We start from the raw sequence: 16,787 nt of genomic DNA on the forward strand, positions 1-16,787 counted from the left end.
AAAACATTGAGCAAGCTCAAAAACTGCTGCTGAAATTGTCGACGCCCTTCTCGAGCTGTTTTATGTAATGATTTTTTGAAAACCTAAATTCAACCAAACGGCTTCACTTTTCAACGGAAACTTAAGCGTCATTTTGGTTTTAGTAAGAATACTTTCCCCGTGCAATTTGTTTAAAACTCTTCAGTACCATCCGCTTCCTAGAAGGTAGGAAAACTGTTGACGCCAATGCCGATCTGACCCGCAAAAACAGTCTGTCAAGACAATTTCTCTAAACATATATAAAAAAATCAAAGTTTCCGTAAGCTGAGCTCAAAATTTGCTAATAACTTTATTTATGTATAAATGTTACCTCATTTTTTCATGGCCGTGTGTGAAGGTTGTGTGACTAGAAAGCGTTGTTGGATTCTGTTTCGATGAGTGTGATGGTTGCTTTAGGTGTCCGTTGTGTCAGTATGAGCTGCTGGCCGATGAACAGGTGCTGCGAGATCTGCCCCCCAACTACGAAGTGGCAGAAAAGGTCAAGATATTCCTCACCAACTCCATCCCCCTCGCCAAGTGCCAACTCTGCGCAGGTAACTATCACACCCGCAAGGGAGGGGGGCAATACTTGCTTGCAAATAATGTTGCTAAACTAAAACTAATCGTTTTCTACAAGTAAGTAGCTTGTTCAATACATTTTTAAAAAAATCTGTAACAACTTTTTTTTGAATTGGTATAAAACTTCATTCCGGACTATCTGAGCAGAGCTGCTGAGTCAATCAAATTCAGGGCTGGGAACAAAACGTTTTTTAAATGAAAAAATCAATTAAACAGCGTTTTTCTATTAAAAACCATATGTTATTGTTTTTATCCCAGTTTGTTCAGTTCGCGGTACAGAAATGCTAGTTTTCCGCATTTTTTAGCCACCATTTGAGTTTTTAACTTTAAACAAGTCATTTTTGTCGTCGAGATTCCTCTTTCTAGCTGAGTTGGGAACACTGGAAATGAGAGCCACAGCAATATCAGCCAACGCTATTTTAAAGCCCAGTCTCATTGTAGAGATCGAGCGGCAAAAAAAACTTAAAGCTGTACATTTAAGTTTTTAGCTAATTTAAACTCAAGTGATTTTAGTTTTTAGCGGTAAGCAAATTGAAATAAAAAAAACTGTTTTATTTTTTCTGTATCAAAACATGTTTTAAAACACCCTCAGCCCTGACCAAATTTCGTCAAAAAAGAACAGTATTTTTCTCAGACTTCTGTAACTCTTTTTTCGAAAAAAAGTTTTAAGCTTTGTTTCTGCTGTGTAGAGATATCAACCGAACTCTGCTAATTGCTTACAAAAAAAGACAAACAGATATAATTTGATAAAACTTTGATGAAATTGAATTTGACTCATTGGTTGAACTAATTTCATGCGCAACTGTTGAGTTTGTCTTATACTTGTTGAAACTTCAACAATATTGTTCTGTATATGTGTTTTGTGATATCTCTTAAGATACCCCCTTCTTCGCTTTTAGATGCAAAATCCGAACCTGCTTAACGATTAGCTTAGTGATGGTTATTCAAAAAGGATACCACAACCCGGGTCGAGGTTTGAGATTTATGTTTCGACCGACTCAACCAAAAATTGGTATGTATCGACCGTCTCGACTCGGTCGAACATAGTCGAAGCTGTCTATGTTTCGACTATGTTCGACCGAGGAAAAACATTTCGACCAAGTTCGACCGAGAACAAACTTTTTGACTCAGTTCGGCCAAGGAAAAACTATTCGACTGAGAAAAATTTTTATATTTTTTGCGTTCGACCGTCAAATAGGTTTCGCACGCTAACCTATTTGACGGTAACCTATTTGACTTTTTTTAAAAGGGTACCATAGTGTTTGTTTTACTAGGTACCATTGGGGGTGGGATAATTAAAGAGATTTGTTGTGTTGCGTGTACAGATAAAGAGATAGCACTGGAGGCTACCATCTTCTGTGAGCAGTGCAAGGTCTACTACTGTTCCAAGTGCAAGGACACCTCCCACCCCAGCAGGGGTCCCTTCCTCACACACAATGTAGTCTCCGCCCATCAGTGGTTTCTGGCTACTCTCAAAAATGTACCAGGTAGATATAATTCTCAAACCATTCCCACACCCCTCCCCATCCTTTTCCTCGTACAACCTCCCATTTTTATTTAATATGCTTGTTCACACTCAGATGAAACTAGAAATGAAGCATAAAACAAACTAAAAGAATATAAAAAATATTTTGTTTATTGCCGCATATAAATCGTCCGGGCTGTTTGGCGTTATACCATCTTCTGAGCTATATGTCTCCAAAAATTTTTGATGGCGAATAAATTTTTGGTCAACTTTTATACTTGGCTTATTTTCTCAACAATCTGCCAATGTTAAGAATAGCTTAAGGCAAAAAAAATTGTTTTCAGCATTTTAGCATGAATCTGTGAGCAATATTGGTCGACGTCGACGCCAAGGCTAATAACTTATTGTGAACAATCACCCCCTTCATCCATCTATAGGGCCAGCTACTATGATGTGATGATGATGCTGATAAGGGTGGTAGTGATTGTGGTGGTGATGATGGTGATTGATGATGATGATTACACGTGTATTCAATCAAGTTCTGTTGCTTCTGTAGCATTAATTATGTGATGTGTTACTTAGTGTGTGTTTTGTGCTAGGGTCCAAATGTGTGATGCATTCTACACAGTGTGTGACCTACTACTGTCTGGATTGTACCAGACTGATCTGTGTGCAGTGTCTAGAGGATGAGAGCCACTCCAAACACGACGTCCAGGCCATCTCGGCCGCCACCAAAATTCTCAAGGTCACACCCCCCCCCCAACCCCAAACCCCCCCCCACACACACACACATGGAACTGGTTTACGAGCATTGCGGAACCTATTCACAATTTTCCACCTTTTTGCACAGCGGAAATATTGCTAGCGAGACTTTTTAAAATCAGTTTAAGGCGTGGACTATAAGGGGGTGTACTCGTATGTGCTCATCGAATTTCTTTATATGAATTAGTGTTCGAATCTCGCAGAGAAACCCAAAATTTTTAAACAAGTTTTTCAGATTTTAATTGACTTTCTTGTGCCTTAACCATATTTTTAAATTTTTGTATTTGATTGGTTTGCGAAGGTTATGTCACTATAGTTATTTTTCAATGCTCAATTTCTTTTCTAACAATTTGCAATTTAAAAGCAGTGGTACAAAATTTTGAGTTGAAAAACAAAAAAAATGAGAAAAGGTTCTGACAGAACATTTGGAATGCGCCGAGCCACAAAAACCAGGTGAAAATCCACATTCTTGTCGGTTGAATTTTTTCTGCTGCAATGATTGACATTTCAGTTTCAATTATGTAATCGCTAAACACAAAACTATGATTTATTGAGTGACTTTTAAAATCTTATAAAGTGCACAGGTCAAGAAGCCGAATTATACTAGAATTCTAATCCCAAAAAAATTGCAATTTGAAATATTTCCTCTGTAGTTACTGAATGAATAGCAACAACATGAGCTGGTCCTGGTCTATATCTCAATAGAATCGCAAAGATGTTTTTAAAATTGTTTTTGCATAGACAGCAATATTTCAATTATTGAGAAAACACGAGTTACAAAAAAAGAACAAGTTTAGATGGTTGCTGTGTAAATATCTTAGAAAGTTCACACTTGATTTAGAAAAACAAAAAAAAAATCCAGATTTTTTTTTCAAATTTGTGTTCTTTCTCGTGCATGATGTGATGAGAGAAACAAAACAAAATCTTAGGAAATTAACCACAAAAAGATTTTCAATATAAAAACAAAAAGATTTTCACTTTTTTTCGCATCTAATTTTACTCGAATCGCGAAATGAAGCTTCAAAAATTATATTTTCACGTAAGAAAAAAAAAGATTCAAAACACCCAAAGACAAAGACTTTCTCCACTTTCAGTGGTCGGAACCAGAAAGCCAATTTTTTATCCATTGTTTTGCTTTAACATCTGAAAAAAATCCACCCAATTCGGCCTTAAAACCTTTCGGTCTAAAAATCGAATGATTTTTCATTTTAATATCATGTTTATCTTCCATTGTGTTGTAGATTGTAGTTGAAAATGTAACTGCATTAGACTTGGTGGTGTTGGTACAAGAGCAGTTTTTTAAATATGCTGCTCCAAATTTGTTTTCCGCATCAATTATTAAATTGCACCATCGCTCATCTGTAGCTTGAGTGAATATTGAAATAAGAATCTATTTAGTGCTACTCTTTATACCAGAATACTAAATACAACCCCCCCCCCCTCCTCTCTTAGAACATCAGCGCAGCCCGCCTCCCAGTGTTTCTTTGAAATCGGGAGAATATTAAGAAATCCTTTATTTTCCACGCCTCTTTTGCCAACTTTAAAAACAAAAGCGCTCTTTTCATGTGTCATTTCTTTTTTCATAATGCATCAGTAGTTGAGTTTTAGATGATTTATTCTGGTTGAGTTTCCTTTTTATCTCAGGGACTTACTTTGATGTTAAGTTGTTCCTATTTTTCAAAAGAGGCGTAGAGCTTTACTAATACCAAACGATAAACGTTCCCAACCATTTTTATCTGAAATTGTAAATTAATAAAACTGATGATAAAAGTTGAGATTCAAAGCTTCCTTTCAATTCCTCCTAAATTTTTGAGTTATCTTTAAAGAATAGCTGATTGAAAGCAACGTAGTTTCATGGCAATGCCGCTTTAAGTCATTGTTCCGACTTTCGATACGAAAGTAACGGAATATTTGTGCTCGGGGTGGTTTTTTTTTTTCTTCAGACAAATGTCGACTTTTTAACTAGCCATTTTTGACGGAATTTTTTTATATCATTCGAAAGGTATTGTTGTCCTGAGCTCAAATTTGAAAAGATATTTCACCTGTGATCATTTTTCGTAAAGTTACGAGGGTTTAAAGATTGCCATTTTGGCCAATTTGGGACAATTAACGCGCGATTATATTTCGCGCTATTAACGCGTAAGCGGAGAGTTAATCCGTCTTAGAAATCGTTCCAAATTGGTCGAAAGAAGCTTATTTGCCATAATTGATTTGTTACAAGGAGCGAAATGTATCCTTTCGTATTTTATATGGCGTGTGGGGGGATGATTTTCATAAAAAATTTGAAAATTTAGAAAAAATTTTTTTTTCATTTTGTTTTATTACATTGAATTTTTAAATGTTATTATTGCTCCATAAACCTTAAAAGGCAGTCGGAACATTCAGGGCTTCGCCCTGATACGAGCAGCCTTGTTTCAATTATGAAAGAGAGCTAAATTTTTTGTTAAGTAACACATTTTATGTTAGCTTAACATACAAGTTAACTCAAGGTTAAGTTATTCAACTGTTTTTTTTTATTCATTTAACCGTGAAAAAGCAAAAAAAAAAATCACACCTGCGTATTATCTTTTCAAGCATGTAGCGATTCATGAAATGGTCGAACTGTCAACCTATAAAAAATCTCTTTCTGTTGATTCTAAACAGAATAGCTTGAAAACTCTGAGCATAGATAGCACAGATCATTCCGATTACTAGTTGGTATAAGAAGCCTTGTTAGTGTATGATATAGAGTATAAAGAATATTTGAACTGATTTATGTGCGAGCATTCAAAGAAAGTGATTGCATATTTTTACTGGGTGTGTTGTTTTAGATAATTTTTTCTAATTTTTGTGGATTTTTTTCTTTATCAAACTCTTTTTGCAGCGTCATAGAGCTTTCAAAAATGCTAGTTTGGCCATATTACCAAAAATTATTGTGAGATACTTGAAAATAATTGATTTATCATCCTTTTTATTTATCCCAATCCTGCATTATAAATCCATAATTGGAACAAGGGATACATGTGATTGTGGTTCCTTTTTAAAAATGATGTTCTAATTTGGCCAGTTCATCAATTTTGAAAGCCTTACGAATATGCAAAAACCGAAAGCAGGCAAAATATTATCTTTATTTTGAACTCGTGCCATTAATATTTTTCAAATTATTGACGAACAAAATCTCATCAACTATTATGCAGTTTGCATTTATTTTAATACAGATCTAAAAAGCAAAAAAAAATAGTTTTATTGCAAATTTAATTTTAATTTTTAGTTTTTGTAAGCCTAACAAAAATTCAAAAAAAAATGCTTTTGTCTATTGTTTGACTAATAACTTTTACAAATCTGTAAATCAACACTTGTCAGCAACAGTTTTTCTCTTGTTTTTTCAAAATTTATGCAAAACAATAATCGAAGTGTACAGACACAGTGACGAATATTTACGACTTATGTAATGTATGCAATTTAGCACTTGTCTTACAACTTCTAAGAAAAAAACAAGCTCATGTTAACCTGAAAATGTACAACATTGCTGTAGTCGAAAAAAACGGAACATGTACAACAGAAAGCAATAGGACGGATTGTATTGACCTAAAGTTTTGATAATTTTGGCAAAGTTAATATCAAAAAAAATTTCATATTTAGCACTGTACAAAGATTGTGTACCGTAGTAAATCTCAGACAATTATTTGTGCGCCTCTGCAACTCCTGAAGTTTTGCTTGTATGTCACAAAATGAATCATCTTACCATTAAACAGTTGCAGAGGCGCTAATTTAGTTGTCTGAGATTTACTACGGCACACAATTTTTGTAAAGTGCTAAATGTGAAATTTTTTTTGATATTAACTTTGCCAAAAATAGTTATCTGTACTTTGCCAAAAATAGTTATAATTATCTATTCGAAAAACAAAAAATGTGCCAGGTTTTTGTTTTTTGAAACAGGATCAAAAGTATCATTAGGAAGTTTCCGAATAACTTAATCATTGGGACAAAGCATTGGACAGAATTTCGAAAGTCTAAGTTAGAGTCTCCAATCTCAAAAACAATTTATATTCCATACCTAATAGATATTTTATACAAGATCTAAAATTTTCATTTCTTACATAAATTGGTTCTCAGATCTCAAATTGGTTATTTCAGATCATTAATAAGAGTTTAAAAAGTTGAAATCTGCGATTTGGATCTGAAATTTAAAAAATCAATGTAAAATATCTTCGAAGAACAGAACTTCACGGTAGATCCGAGGAACCTTTAGTTAAGTTTTTTTATATGCAATTCGAGCAAAAAACTGAAAATTCGTTTTTTGTTTTTTGCAATAACCATATTTATCGCTTAAAAAGTAAAAATTGCAGATTCTCTGTCCCGTGACTGTGGTAGCTAAAAATTACCCTAAAAAATTTTTAATATTATGTTTGGGCTAAGTTGGTTAACCGACAAAAAGTATGTCACGTTCATTGTTCAAATATCTTTCGAAGGCCCTTTTAGTTGTGGTTTAGGCTCAAAAACTAGTTCAAAAACCTTATCATTGGAAAAAATTGATCTGAGTATCTACAATGGAAGAAAATAAAGTAAAAGCCAAAAAGTTCATGTGAATATCAGTGTAATATTCACATGAAATATTCATGTAAATAACAAAAAAGAAATGTAATAACAATTGGGTCTCTTCAACTATTTCCTTCTGTGGTTTTTAGTAAAGGTAACACCCCTTTCTAAAACGAAATATACGTTTAACAAAATGAAAAAGTTGCACTTAAAACTATTTTCCGCAACCAATTAATAAGCTCGGGGGATATTTAAAGAGATACTAACATTTTGATGAACTTATGACAATTAATCACTGGGACATTTTCCTATTTTTATAACTTTTTGAAAGAAAAATTTGTCCACAAAATATTACTGGGAAAATTTCGTGCCACCTGCACAGTAAACAATATTTTTTTAAAAATTAAATAGAAAACATAAAAAATCACAATTGCGGGAGTTTTTAGTACAGCACTTTTATAAAACTTGACAACCTTGAGCTATAACCAAAAATGTCTGCATAATTTTATCCTTTCATTTGTGCACTGAATGTGAGGAGGATGAGCTTTGTTTGGAGATGGGAGTTTTTACGAAAAAAAACAGGCACCACCAACAATCAATGAAACGAGTGCTATATCATATACATGCCTTTCCAGTCGTGATTCGAACGAGACATTGAAAAAAAAATTCTTCAGTGTCGAGAAATCGAATTTGAAATTTTTAGTTTAATTTCAAGCGAATACAGCGAGCAAGCAGGTTTTTAGTAGGCGGTATGCTTTTAATTAAGCTGTGAACTTTTAGTTTTTTTGTTAAACGAGTTTTTGAACTTTCATTTTGCGCCTTCCTGGGATTGAATTTTTTTCTAATAAAAAGAAATTCTGCAAACTGTCCAAGTCAAATTTTGGAATAAAAATATTGTTGCATACGCTTATTTTAACATAACCATCGAACACCATTAAAAAACGAAATTCTTCTTTCAAGTATACAACTATTGTGGTCAGAGCGTTTTGTGCTACTTACACAGCAACCGGCTATCCTTGACGTCGTTGTCGCATTTTCTGTTTCACGATATCCACAATTTTTTTTTCGAATTATATAGACAGGTGTCATTAATGTTTGAAAGAGTCGGTAGACTGAATCGTTTGAAGTGTGTAATTGGCTGATTATTTGGTCTCCTTCATCCCCGGGGAAAAATACAACACATATGCTCGATTTTCATCCGGATTAGCACTATTGGGTTTTAGAATAATTTGCTGTAATTTTTTATGCGCTTTGTTTGAAGCTAGCAATTGCTTTCAGGTGCTAATTTTTGGAATTATTCGGACATTTATTATTTAATACTCGCTTTATAAACTTCTTCGCCGTTTTTTTATCCTGAACTAACTGACTGGACTAGGATATAAATACCAGGGGTGTATATCGGGTTTTATCAAGGTGGGGCTGGTTTTTTCATAATAAAGAACTTTTTTATCATCTTTTTTTTAAGTTGGCCAAAATAATTTCCAAAAAATCTCACAAATTAGCCGTTTTAGGGTAGTTTTCAGATGGTTCTACCAAACATTAGATGGTTTTGCCCGTTTTTGGGCGTGGGCTCCTTTCTCAAATTTAGAGCGTCTTGACGCCAAAAGCGCCTTTAGAAAAATTTTAGGCTCAGTCGGCCAACATTGAAGTCGTGATTTAGCACAAAAGGGGAGCCCCTCGTATCTCGAAAAGTACCTCTCCCCTCCCCCTGCAAAAAGGGGAAGTTCGTTACAAGGTACTAAACTCGCTTGTGCTTAACTGATGAAAATATTCCCAGAGCTAGTGTAAAAAATTGATCTGCAAGTTTCAAAAGATGATATTACGGCATCTGGGAGTTTGCTGCTCTGTTCTAGTGAGTAAGCAACCTGCCTCGAGTTTTTACGAGTACTCTTTAACCTCCGAATATATTTTTTTCATTTTTAATTCTGCTGCAGACTGATTTATAATACCTAGTTACCAGAAATACTGGACAGCTGAATCGCCTTTTGTGGTTTAAGATACATGAAAAGAATTAGGGAGTAATTTTTATTGATGTGCTATTAAGATATCTAGACAGTTTTAAAGCATTCATTCTTTGAAGTATTGTTTGTGCTCGTCAGAACACAATTAAATTCCCCCTTTTAGCTCCCATTCTCTTCAATAGGTATTGGATGGCGTTATTTATAATCATTCTTAAGAATAGCAAAGGCTTAGCATTCATAGATCGCATAGGCGTATATTTTAAATTCAAAATGCATAACGAATTCGCGTTTCTTAAACCTAACAAAAAATTCACGTGAAATTTAAATTGCTTTTATGAAAAGGATGAAAATTAACTTAATTTTTCCCTATGAAAAAGGTGCATAACCTTTTAAGATGAGTGAAAGGTTATGAAAAAGAATTCAAATGAGTAAATCAAGTGTTTGATGCTTATTGTCAATTTTGATCGGCTGTCGTTCTTGAGAAATCATAATCCCTTAATCTCTGAAAAGACATTTTTGATTTCATTTGTCTATTTTATATATTTATATATTTTTGAGTTTTTAGTGTCACTGGCTGCTAGTATGTCGAGATGAAACCCTGAATGTTACGTTCCGAAATCCCTTTTTCATCGATAACAAGTTCTTTGGTTAAAAAAATCTTATAAAATGTTCGATAAAAATGAGAACATTTTGAATACATATTTTAAAATTTGTTTTTTTATCCCCTCTCAAGCTATCAAAAAAGTGCGCATATAAATTTTGCGCATAATAACCTTTTTATAAAATCAATAGAACGAAATATATCGCGTCTTGTTTATACCAACTTTGGTCGTCAAAATAGACCGTCAAAATAATCATCAAAGTAGAGAAGTTTTTGAACAAAAAAAACAACTAACAACTATTAAAATAATTTTTTTGAGCTCCGGATAACAATATATTTTATATGGTATAAGAATAAACGTCAAAATGATTTTTTAAAAAAGAAAACTGACTGAATAAAAAACCATCCAAAGCATATATTTTCTGATTTTTTTTCGATAGCCGAAACAAAAAACTTCGCGTATCAACCAAACTCCTAGCCGAAACAAAACACTTCGCGTATCAAGCAAAATTCAACTGCCCTTTGAGGTCCATGGATCTGAAATCGCTTTTAAAAAAAAATATGCAATTTTCGAAGAAAAAAAGATAATTTTTGTTTTTGAACACCATCCCACCACTCGCTCTGAATACTACGAAAAAGTTTGAAATAGAGCACAAAGCATGTCTCAATTCAATTTGGAACGATAGGACATTTTAAATTCCACTCCGCATACATGTCAATAGCACACGAATTATATTAGGAGGTGACTATCCCAACCTAGCTAAATTGGCAATCTTTCAACCCCCATAACTTTCTATACAAGACTGCTCGTTTATCAGGGCAGAGCCTTGAAGTTCCGACTGTCCCTTGACTGCTCTCAAATGTTTTTTATTCATGAAAACGTTGATAATTTGTAAATTTTGTAATGACAATATCAAATGTAAGTAATAAAAACCGAGTCGAGTTTTTATGGTCAGATAGTTGGCTTCAATTCAAATCGGAACGATTATGAATGTGAACAAGACTGCTCGTATCAGGGCGAAGCCCTGAAGGTTCCGACTGCCTTTTAAGGTTTATGGAGCAGTAATAATATTTAAAAAATCAATCAAATAAAACATAATGAATTTTTTTTTTTTTAAATTTGAAATTTTTAATGAAAATCATCACCCCACACGCCATATAAAGTATAAAAGGATAGATTTCGCTCCTTGTATTAAACCAATTATGGCAAATAAGCTTCTTTTAACCAATTTGGAACGATTTATAAGACGGATTAAATCTCCGCTTACGCGTTAATAGCGCGAATTATATCGCGCGTTAATTGTCCCAAATTGGTCAAAATGGCAATCTTTAAACCCTCATAACTTTACGAAAAATGATCACAGGTGAAATAACTTTTAAAATTTAAGCTTAGGACAACAATAGCTTTCGAATGATATAAAAAAATCCGTCAAAAATGGCTAGTTAAAAGTCGAAATTTGTCAGAAGAAAAAAAACCACCTCGAGCACAAATATTCCGTTACTTTCGTATCGAAAGTCGGAACAATAAATTACCATGCATAAATCTTTCGCGTATTCGAATATCAAATTTTTGTGGAGCAGGGATAAAATTCGCATTTTAGTCTAGTGCAAGCATATTTGCTTGGCAATGCAAAGATTTTCGGATCAATACCCATACACTGACAAACTTTTTACTAAAATTAGTCAGATTATAAAAAACACCCCAAGCATGAGTTTTTTTCATTTTTCTTCGAAAATTGGAACAAAAAAATTAGTGGTTAAATATTTTTTTGATAAAAATCACCCCGAACACAAATTGTAACTTAATTCTTAGGGCAATTTCAGGTCTGAAAACTTGTTTCAATTATCGTTTCTGATTCAAAAGCGTGATCAAAAAAATTAATCCTGCCCTGGTTAACTTTTTTCTATATATTTTCAGTTTCTATATTTAAACATAGATGTCTCAATTTAGCCAAACTGCTACTTTATAATGTTTTTGTGTCTGTATATTTTGAATTCAGTTGACCTATTGACTTGAATGTTTAATCGGTCGGTTCTGTGAAATTGAGTTTCTTAATTTACGAAAGTTTCTGCAAAATGAGTTAAGAGCAAGCCATTGACTTATTTTCTCCCATTCTTTCCCCCATTTTATCATATTGTTTGCATGGCCTCATTTTTAATAGATAAAATGTATTGTCTTCATGTTGATTTTTGTCTCTATTCAAATATGCCAGTGCTTGTCAGTGATCAAAAAAAAATTAAAAAATCGGTCATGAGTGATTTTCGCGTATTCACCCTTCTGTCAAAAAAATAGCCCTCCCATTCATCGACAAAAAAAATGAAAAATGAATTTCATAAAACGTATGCGAGTGAAAGCATTCAATAAGACGAGCCTTTTATTGGCGAGTGGCCAGATCTCCATCAGTTTCCCAACCACAAATTTTCTCCGTTCTTTTAGTTCCAATTTCCAAAAAAGATGAAAAAAATATTCCCCTGCGCATTTTTTATTAGATTGTTTTCGAAATGACAATAAGTTATTCTAATGATTCTTTTTGATTGAATGCTCTGTAGTGTATTAGAAGCCGTAAGGAGCCCAAAATAAAATGGTCGACAAAAATTATGAAAATTTTTGAATAAAAAGGCAACCAAAGCCATGTGACTTTTTAAATTGTGATTTTGGACAAACCAATCAGCGCTGGATATCAAAACCTATATGCACAACATGTAGCTTTATTAATGCGCAATGACTAATATACTTTTTTTAAAATTATTTTTTAAAATTGATGAAATTAAAAACAAAAAATTGAAAAATGTTGTTTCAAAAATTTTTATACCCCCTTCCCTGGTATCTAAAGAGAAAATGGATGAATTAAGCGTCCATTGACTTATTAAAACGACCAAATAGCGTGTCCGAATCTAACTCGGAAGGTTTTTGGAGCCGTATTAAATTGTCACTAACGCGTTAATAGCACGAAATATATGACACCTTGATTCAATTTGAGAAAAATGAATTATTTGCTCGGGTTAATCGTTTATTTTCTCAACTGATGCTCCTGTGTTTTTATTTACAAATACAAACAATTGCTCTTCAAATTGACCGGAATCGTTGGGTGACAAGATAGCCCGACTGAATTCGAACTCGTTTATTGGCAGCATTCAGCAATAAAACTATTCTGGCGGAAACCTAAATAGTTTCACTTTAGACACCTTGAAAATAAAATATTTTCAGGGGCGGATCTAGGATTTTCTCGAGGGGGTGGGCGGAATTTCAAAAAAATTTTTTTTAATTTTGTCGACAAAATTGATTTTCTGAGCTCTCTTAAAGCACTACAAAGACCCTGTATTGGCCAAAATTTCTGCGCCGCAGGCAAAATTTTGAAATAACGGGCCAAAAAAAAGCGTTTTTAGGCACTTTTTGGACAATTTTTACCAAAAAATCGCGTTTTTTCGGCGCGCGCTCTCCCCTCAAAATTATTTTATATTGGCGCCAAAGGCGCCCGTATAGAAATTTTAGGGTCCGTCACCAAAAATGGATATCTCAAGATAGTGATTATTTTATTTTAGTTATTTAAATTATTTAAACATAAATATGTTTCTTACAACTCTGATGAGTTGCAAACTGTTTTTTTAAAATAGGAACAAAGATCGATTGCTTTCTTTTAATAATTGGAGAAATGATCAGCTGTTGACTGAATAATCGTATCTGAGGGCATCATTTGAACGTCAAAACAACGGTCAGAACAAGGATTGTCAGGGCAAAATTAATATTTGATTTGACTTTCGAAATTGCGATCTAATTGTTTGTTGGGCTCTTTCCCATTGCAATCCTTGTGACAAAAAGTAAAGCCAGCCTTCCACTTTGTGTTTTTAATATTATGGAGGGGCTATAATTTGCTGGACAGTCTAAAATGGGAAAAAGCCGTTAGCCGTTGAAATGGCGATTTCAATCCTATTTGATAGCTTGTCGTAAAAAAAGTGGCACCAATTTTGATTTCATTTTAATTTTCAATTGAAAAAATCTACACGCCAATCTGTTTGCTCGTAGGCGCGGATCACGTGATGGCTGGGTTTGCAATATTTTTTGCAGGAAGGCTGAACAAAATTTATAAATTAAACAAACATTTTCTGGAAAGGTTTTTTCAAATTTCATGTTTGATCGAGAATATGTTAAAATTTGCCCAGCAATTGGCTTCCCTTGTTTTAAACCGTCTCTTCGAAAGTTTCTGCAATATAACCCAATACCAGGTGATATATCGATTTAATTTGACAATAAACTTAGAAATCTATATTTCCTATTTTCTTTCCAGAGCGAAACTTTGGCCGTCATTTTAAATCCAGGTAGGATTAGTTCCCCGTACGATCTATGTCAATCGACAGGTATTATGACAAGGTGAAATTAATATGATTGCGTGAAAGAATAACCCGTTGCAGATAATTCATTCAGTTCCGTTCAGCCGCTGAAGGCAATAAAACTCATGTTTTATAACAGGGAAAAGGTGAACAATTCAAACAATTCACGCATTTCCTGGTCGGATATTTCAGCTGAAAGGAAGAGAAATAATCAAGTGAATGAGCTAGCAATCAAGTGGTTGAGTGACTCACCTAACGAGTTCCATTGATGGACAAATTTCACCCTTTTAACTTCACGCCATATTATATACGATATTACACTCTACGCTACAAGCCCAAAATCAACCCCCCAAAAAGGTCATCTTAAATTAAGTCCACAATAGGATAGCATTTGAAATTAACCCGAGAAAATAGAGAAAAATGTGTATATACATTACAACTTATCAGCTGGGTTTTAAGGGTTCTCTTTTGAAGTTTTCTATTCATGCGTGCCCAAAACGGCCCTAAAATTCCTCGAGTGGAAGTTACGAATTTTGGTTCTAATCTAATTTTATCTTTTTACGAGGATGGCGCAATTGTAACCGCAGAGCATTAATTGAATTTGAAAAAGACCGAAAAAATAGGTGAAATGGTCAGTTTTTCTGTGAAGTGGTGCTCTAAACATACTATGAATCATTAAAAACAGAAGAACAATTAACTTTTACATATCATAGTTCATTTCTCTTTTGAGGGACCAAAAAGTGTTAATTTTTTTTTTGCAAATGCTTAAGTCAGTTAAGTCAGGTTATTTGCATGTAATTCGCACTGAGGCATTTTCAAAGGGCTCTTTATGGAAGGGCGATTTATTTAGCCTCTGCTGTTTTGATGTGGGATTTCGTCTAAAGTAGTAGGAAATGGTAGATGCGAGAGCAAATATCAATAAACTGAACAGGAAATTTGTTCACGGGCTGTTTATTTGCATAACACAAACAACCCTCACTTCCTCAATCCTCACCCCCTCTCCCCTCCTTTTTTCACCCCTATTACCCCAACAAGTCACGCTTTGTGGGCTTTTTTGTCGGGCTTCTAAAATAAAAACAGGGAGAGAGGGAGAGGGAAATTTAGAAAGGGGATAAGTTACAGCCAAAAGCAGCTCCAATTAATCATGTTTAAAAGCCCAGAACGTTTGCTCAATGGGTTTAACAAGGTCTGATGTTTGCATATGATACCAACGTGATATTGTAAGCTCTGAATTGGTTAATTTTCTCTCTACAATTTAATGATACTTGGTTAGTTCAAAAGTGCTTTTGACCGACTGAGTTTTATCAGTTTTCAATCTTAATCAACTTATCGCCTATTATTAAAGCCCTTCTTTGAAAAAAAAATGGATAGCAATATATAAATGGTTCATTTGCTTTGTTTTTATGATTTCTACCAAGCGTTTCAACCCAGAATCAGGAATCATTAAAACTGCTGATTAAGTTTTAACAACATGCAATTAGTTTTGTTTTGAAATTATACCCGACTCTTTTTCAGGAAAAAAAAGTTTTCAGGTAGTAGAGCTAAGTTGAAGACTAGACAATGGTGCAATTTTTAGTCTCCATTTCGGGAGATAGCAGAGATTAGCGTGAAAAGTGTGAACTAGGTCTTATTTCAGGCTTTTGTTTTCCGTGCGGAACGCGGCGCCGCGCCTTGTCACCAGCCTCCAAAACAGCCCAAGGCTTCCTCAAACAAAACGCAGCAAAAATTCCCGCAGTTCAGCGCCAAATGGAGACTTTTAGCCGCCTAATGCGTTCACATTTTGCACTTGGTGTCAACAAATGTTGTCTAAATTGGTAACAGGTACCGAACGAAACTCAGTGGTTGGCTGGTAATTTTCGGAGAATGAAAAGCAGTTTACGCTTTAGTGAACGAATAGCTTTGGATTGAGTTGAGAGCTAAAGTGCTGTTGACACTTGGCTGAGCTGAACAAATGTACGTGCTCACAGAGTTGTTAAGCCTTTAGGCGATTCGGTATGTTTCCAATTCCAGCGACGGATCTCTGGAGTTCCGCGCTGAGATAATTTAACAGGGAAACAGACCATGTTAATAAGCGCCTAAAGGCCAATCGAAATGACATGTTAGTTTTGAAACTAAACAACGTGACACTGGAGTCATAAACAGAAGATAGAAGTTGACTTTTATTGCAAGGGGGGATCTTTCATGTACTCGTGGTTTTTACAGCTCCTTAATACACCAAAATTAAGTCCTTAGGCCCAAATTAGTGAGAACTTCCAGCAGAAGTTGGGTGTTTATTTGGCCAGAATAAATCAATTTTCCTGCTGCAACCGCACAGCAGTTGGGGAAAGCCAAGATTTCACCACTAGCTGTTATCGGGATCCTAACCAAACTTGGATTTCTCCGATTAAAAGACCAAAAAGCAAACAATTGAAATCGGACCTACTTTTTTTTAACCAAATCAGCCTCCAATAATCAGATTACGATTTCTATAATGTTGTCTGACGTGAACTTACTGTCCCTTTTAAATTGATAAGTTTTTCTCTGCTTTTTCTGTAAGTTTCTCCATAAGCTTGGT

At 34.4% G+C, this 16,787-nt stretch overlaps 1 protein-coding gene across 1 annotated transcript in view; it reads left to right on the plus strand.

The window, feature by feature from the left end:
* LOC134853826 (E3 ubiquitin-protein ligase TRIM9-like) overlaps window positions 1-16,787 on the plus strand; it is a 34,717-nt gene that overhangs the window by 4,860 nt on the left and 13,070 nt on the right. The window contains exons 3-5 of the mRNA XM_063869743.1: window positions 436-572; window positions 1,923-2,084; window positions 2,662-2,807. Coding sequence (XP_063725813.1) covers window positions 436-572; window positions 1,923-2,084; window positions 2,662-2,807 — 445 coding nt within the window. The remainder of the gene's footprint in view (window positions 1-435; window positions 573-1,922; window positions 2,085-2,661; window positions 2,808-16,787) is intronic.

This window comes from Symsagittifera roscoffensis, chromosome 9, assembly GCF_963678635.1.
Source record: "Symsagittifera roscoffensis chromosome 9, txSymRosc1.1, whole genome shotgun sequence".
Lineage (NCBI taxonomy): Eukaryota > Metazoa > Xenacoelomorpha > Acoela > Convolutidae > Symsagittifera > Symsagittifera roscoffensis.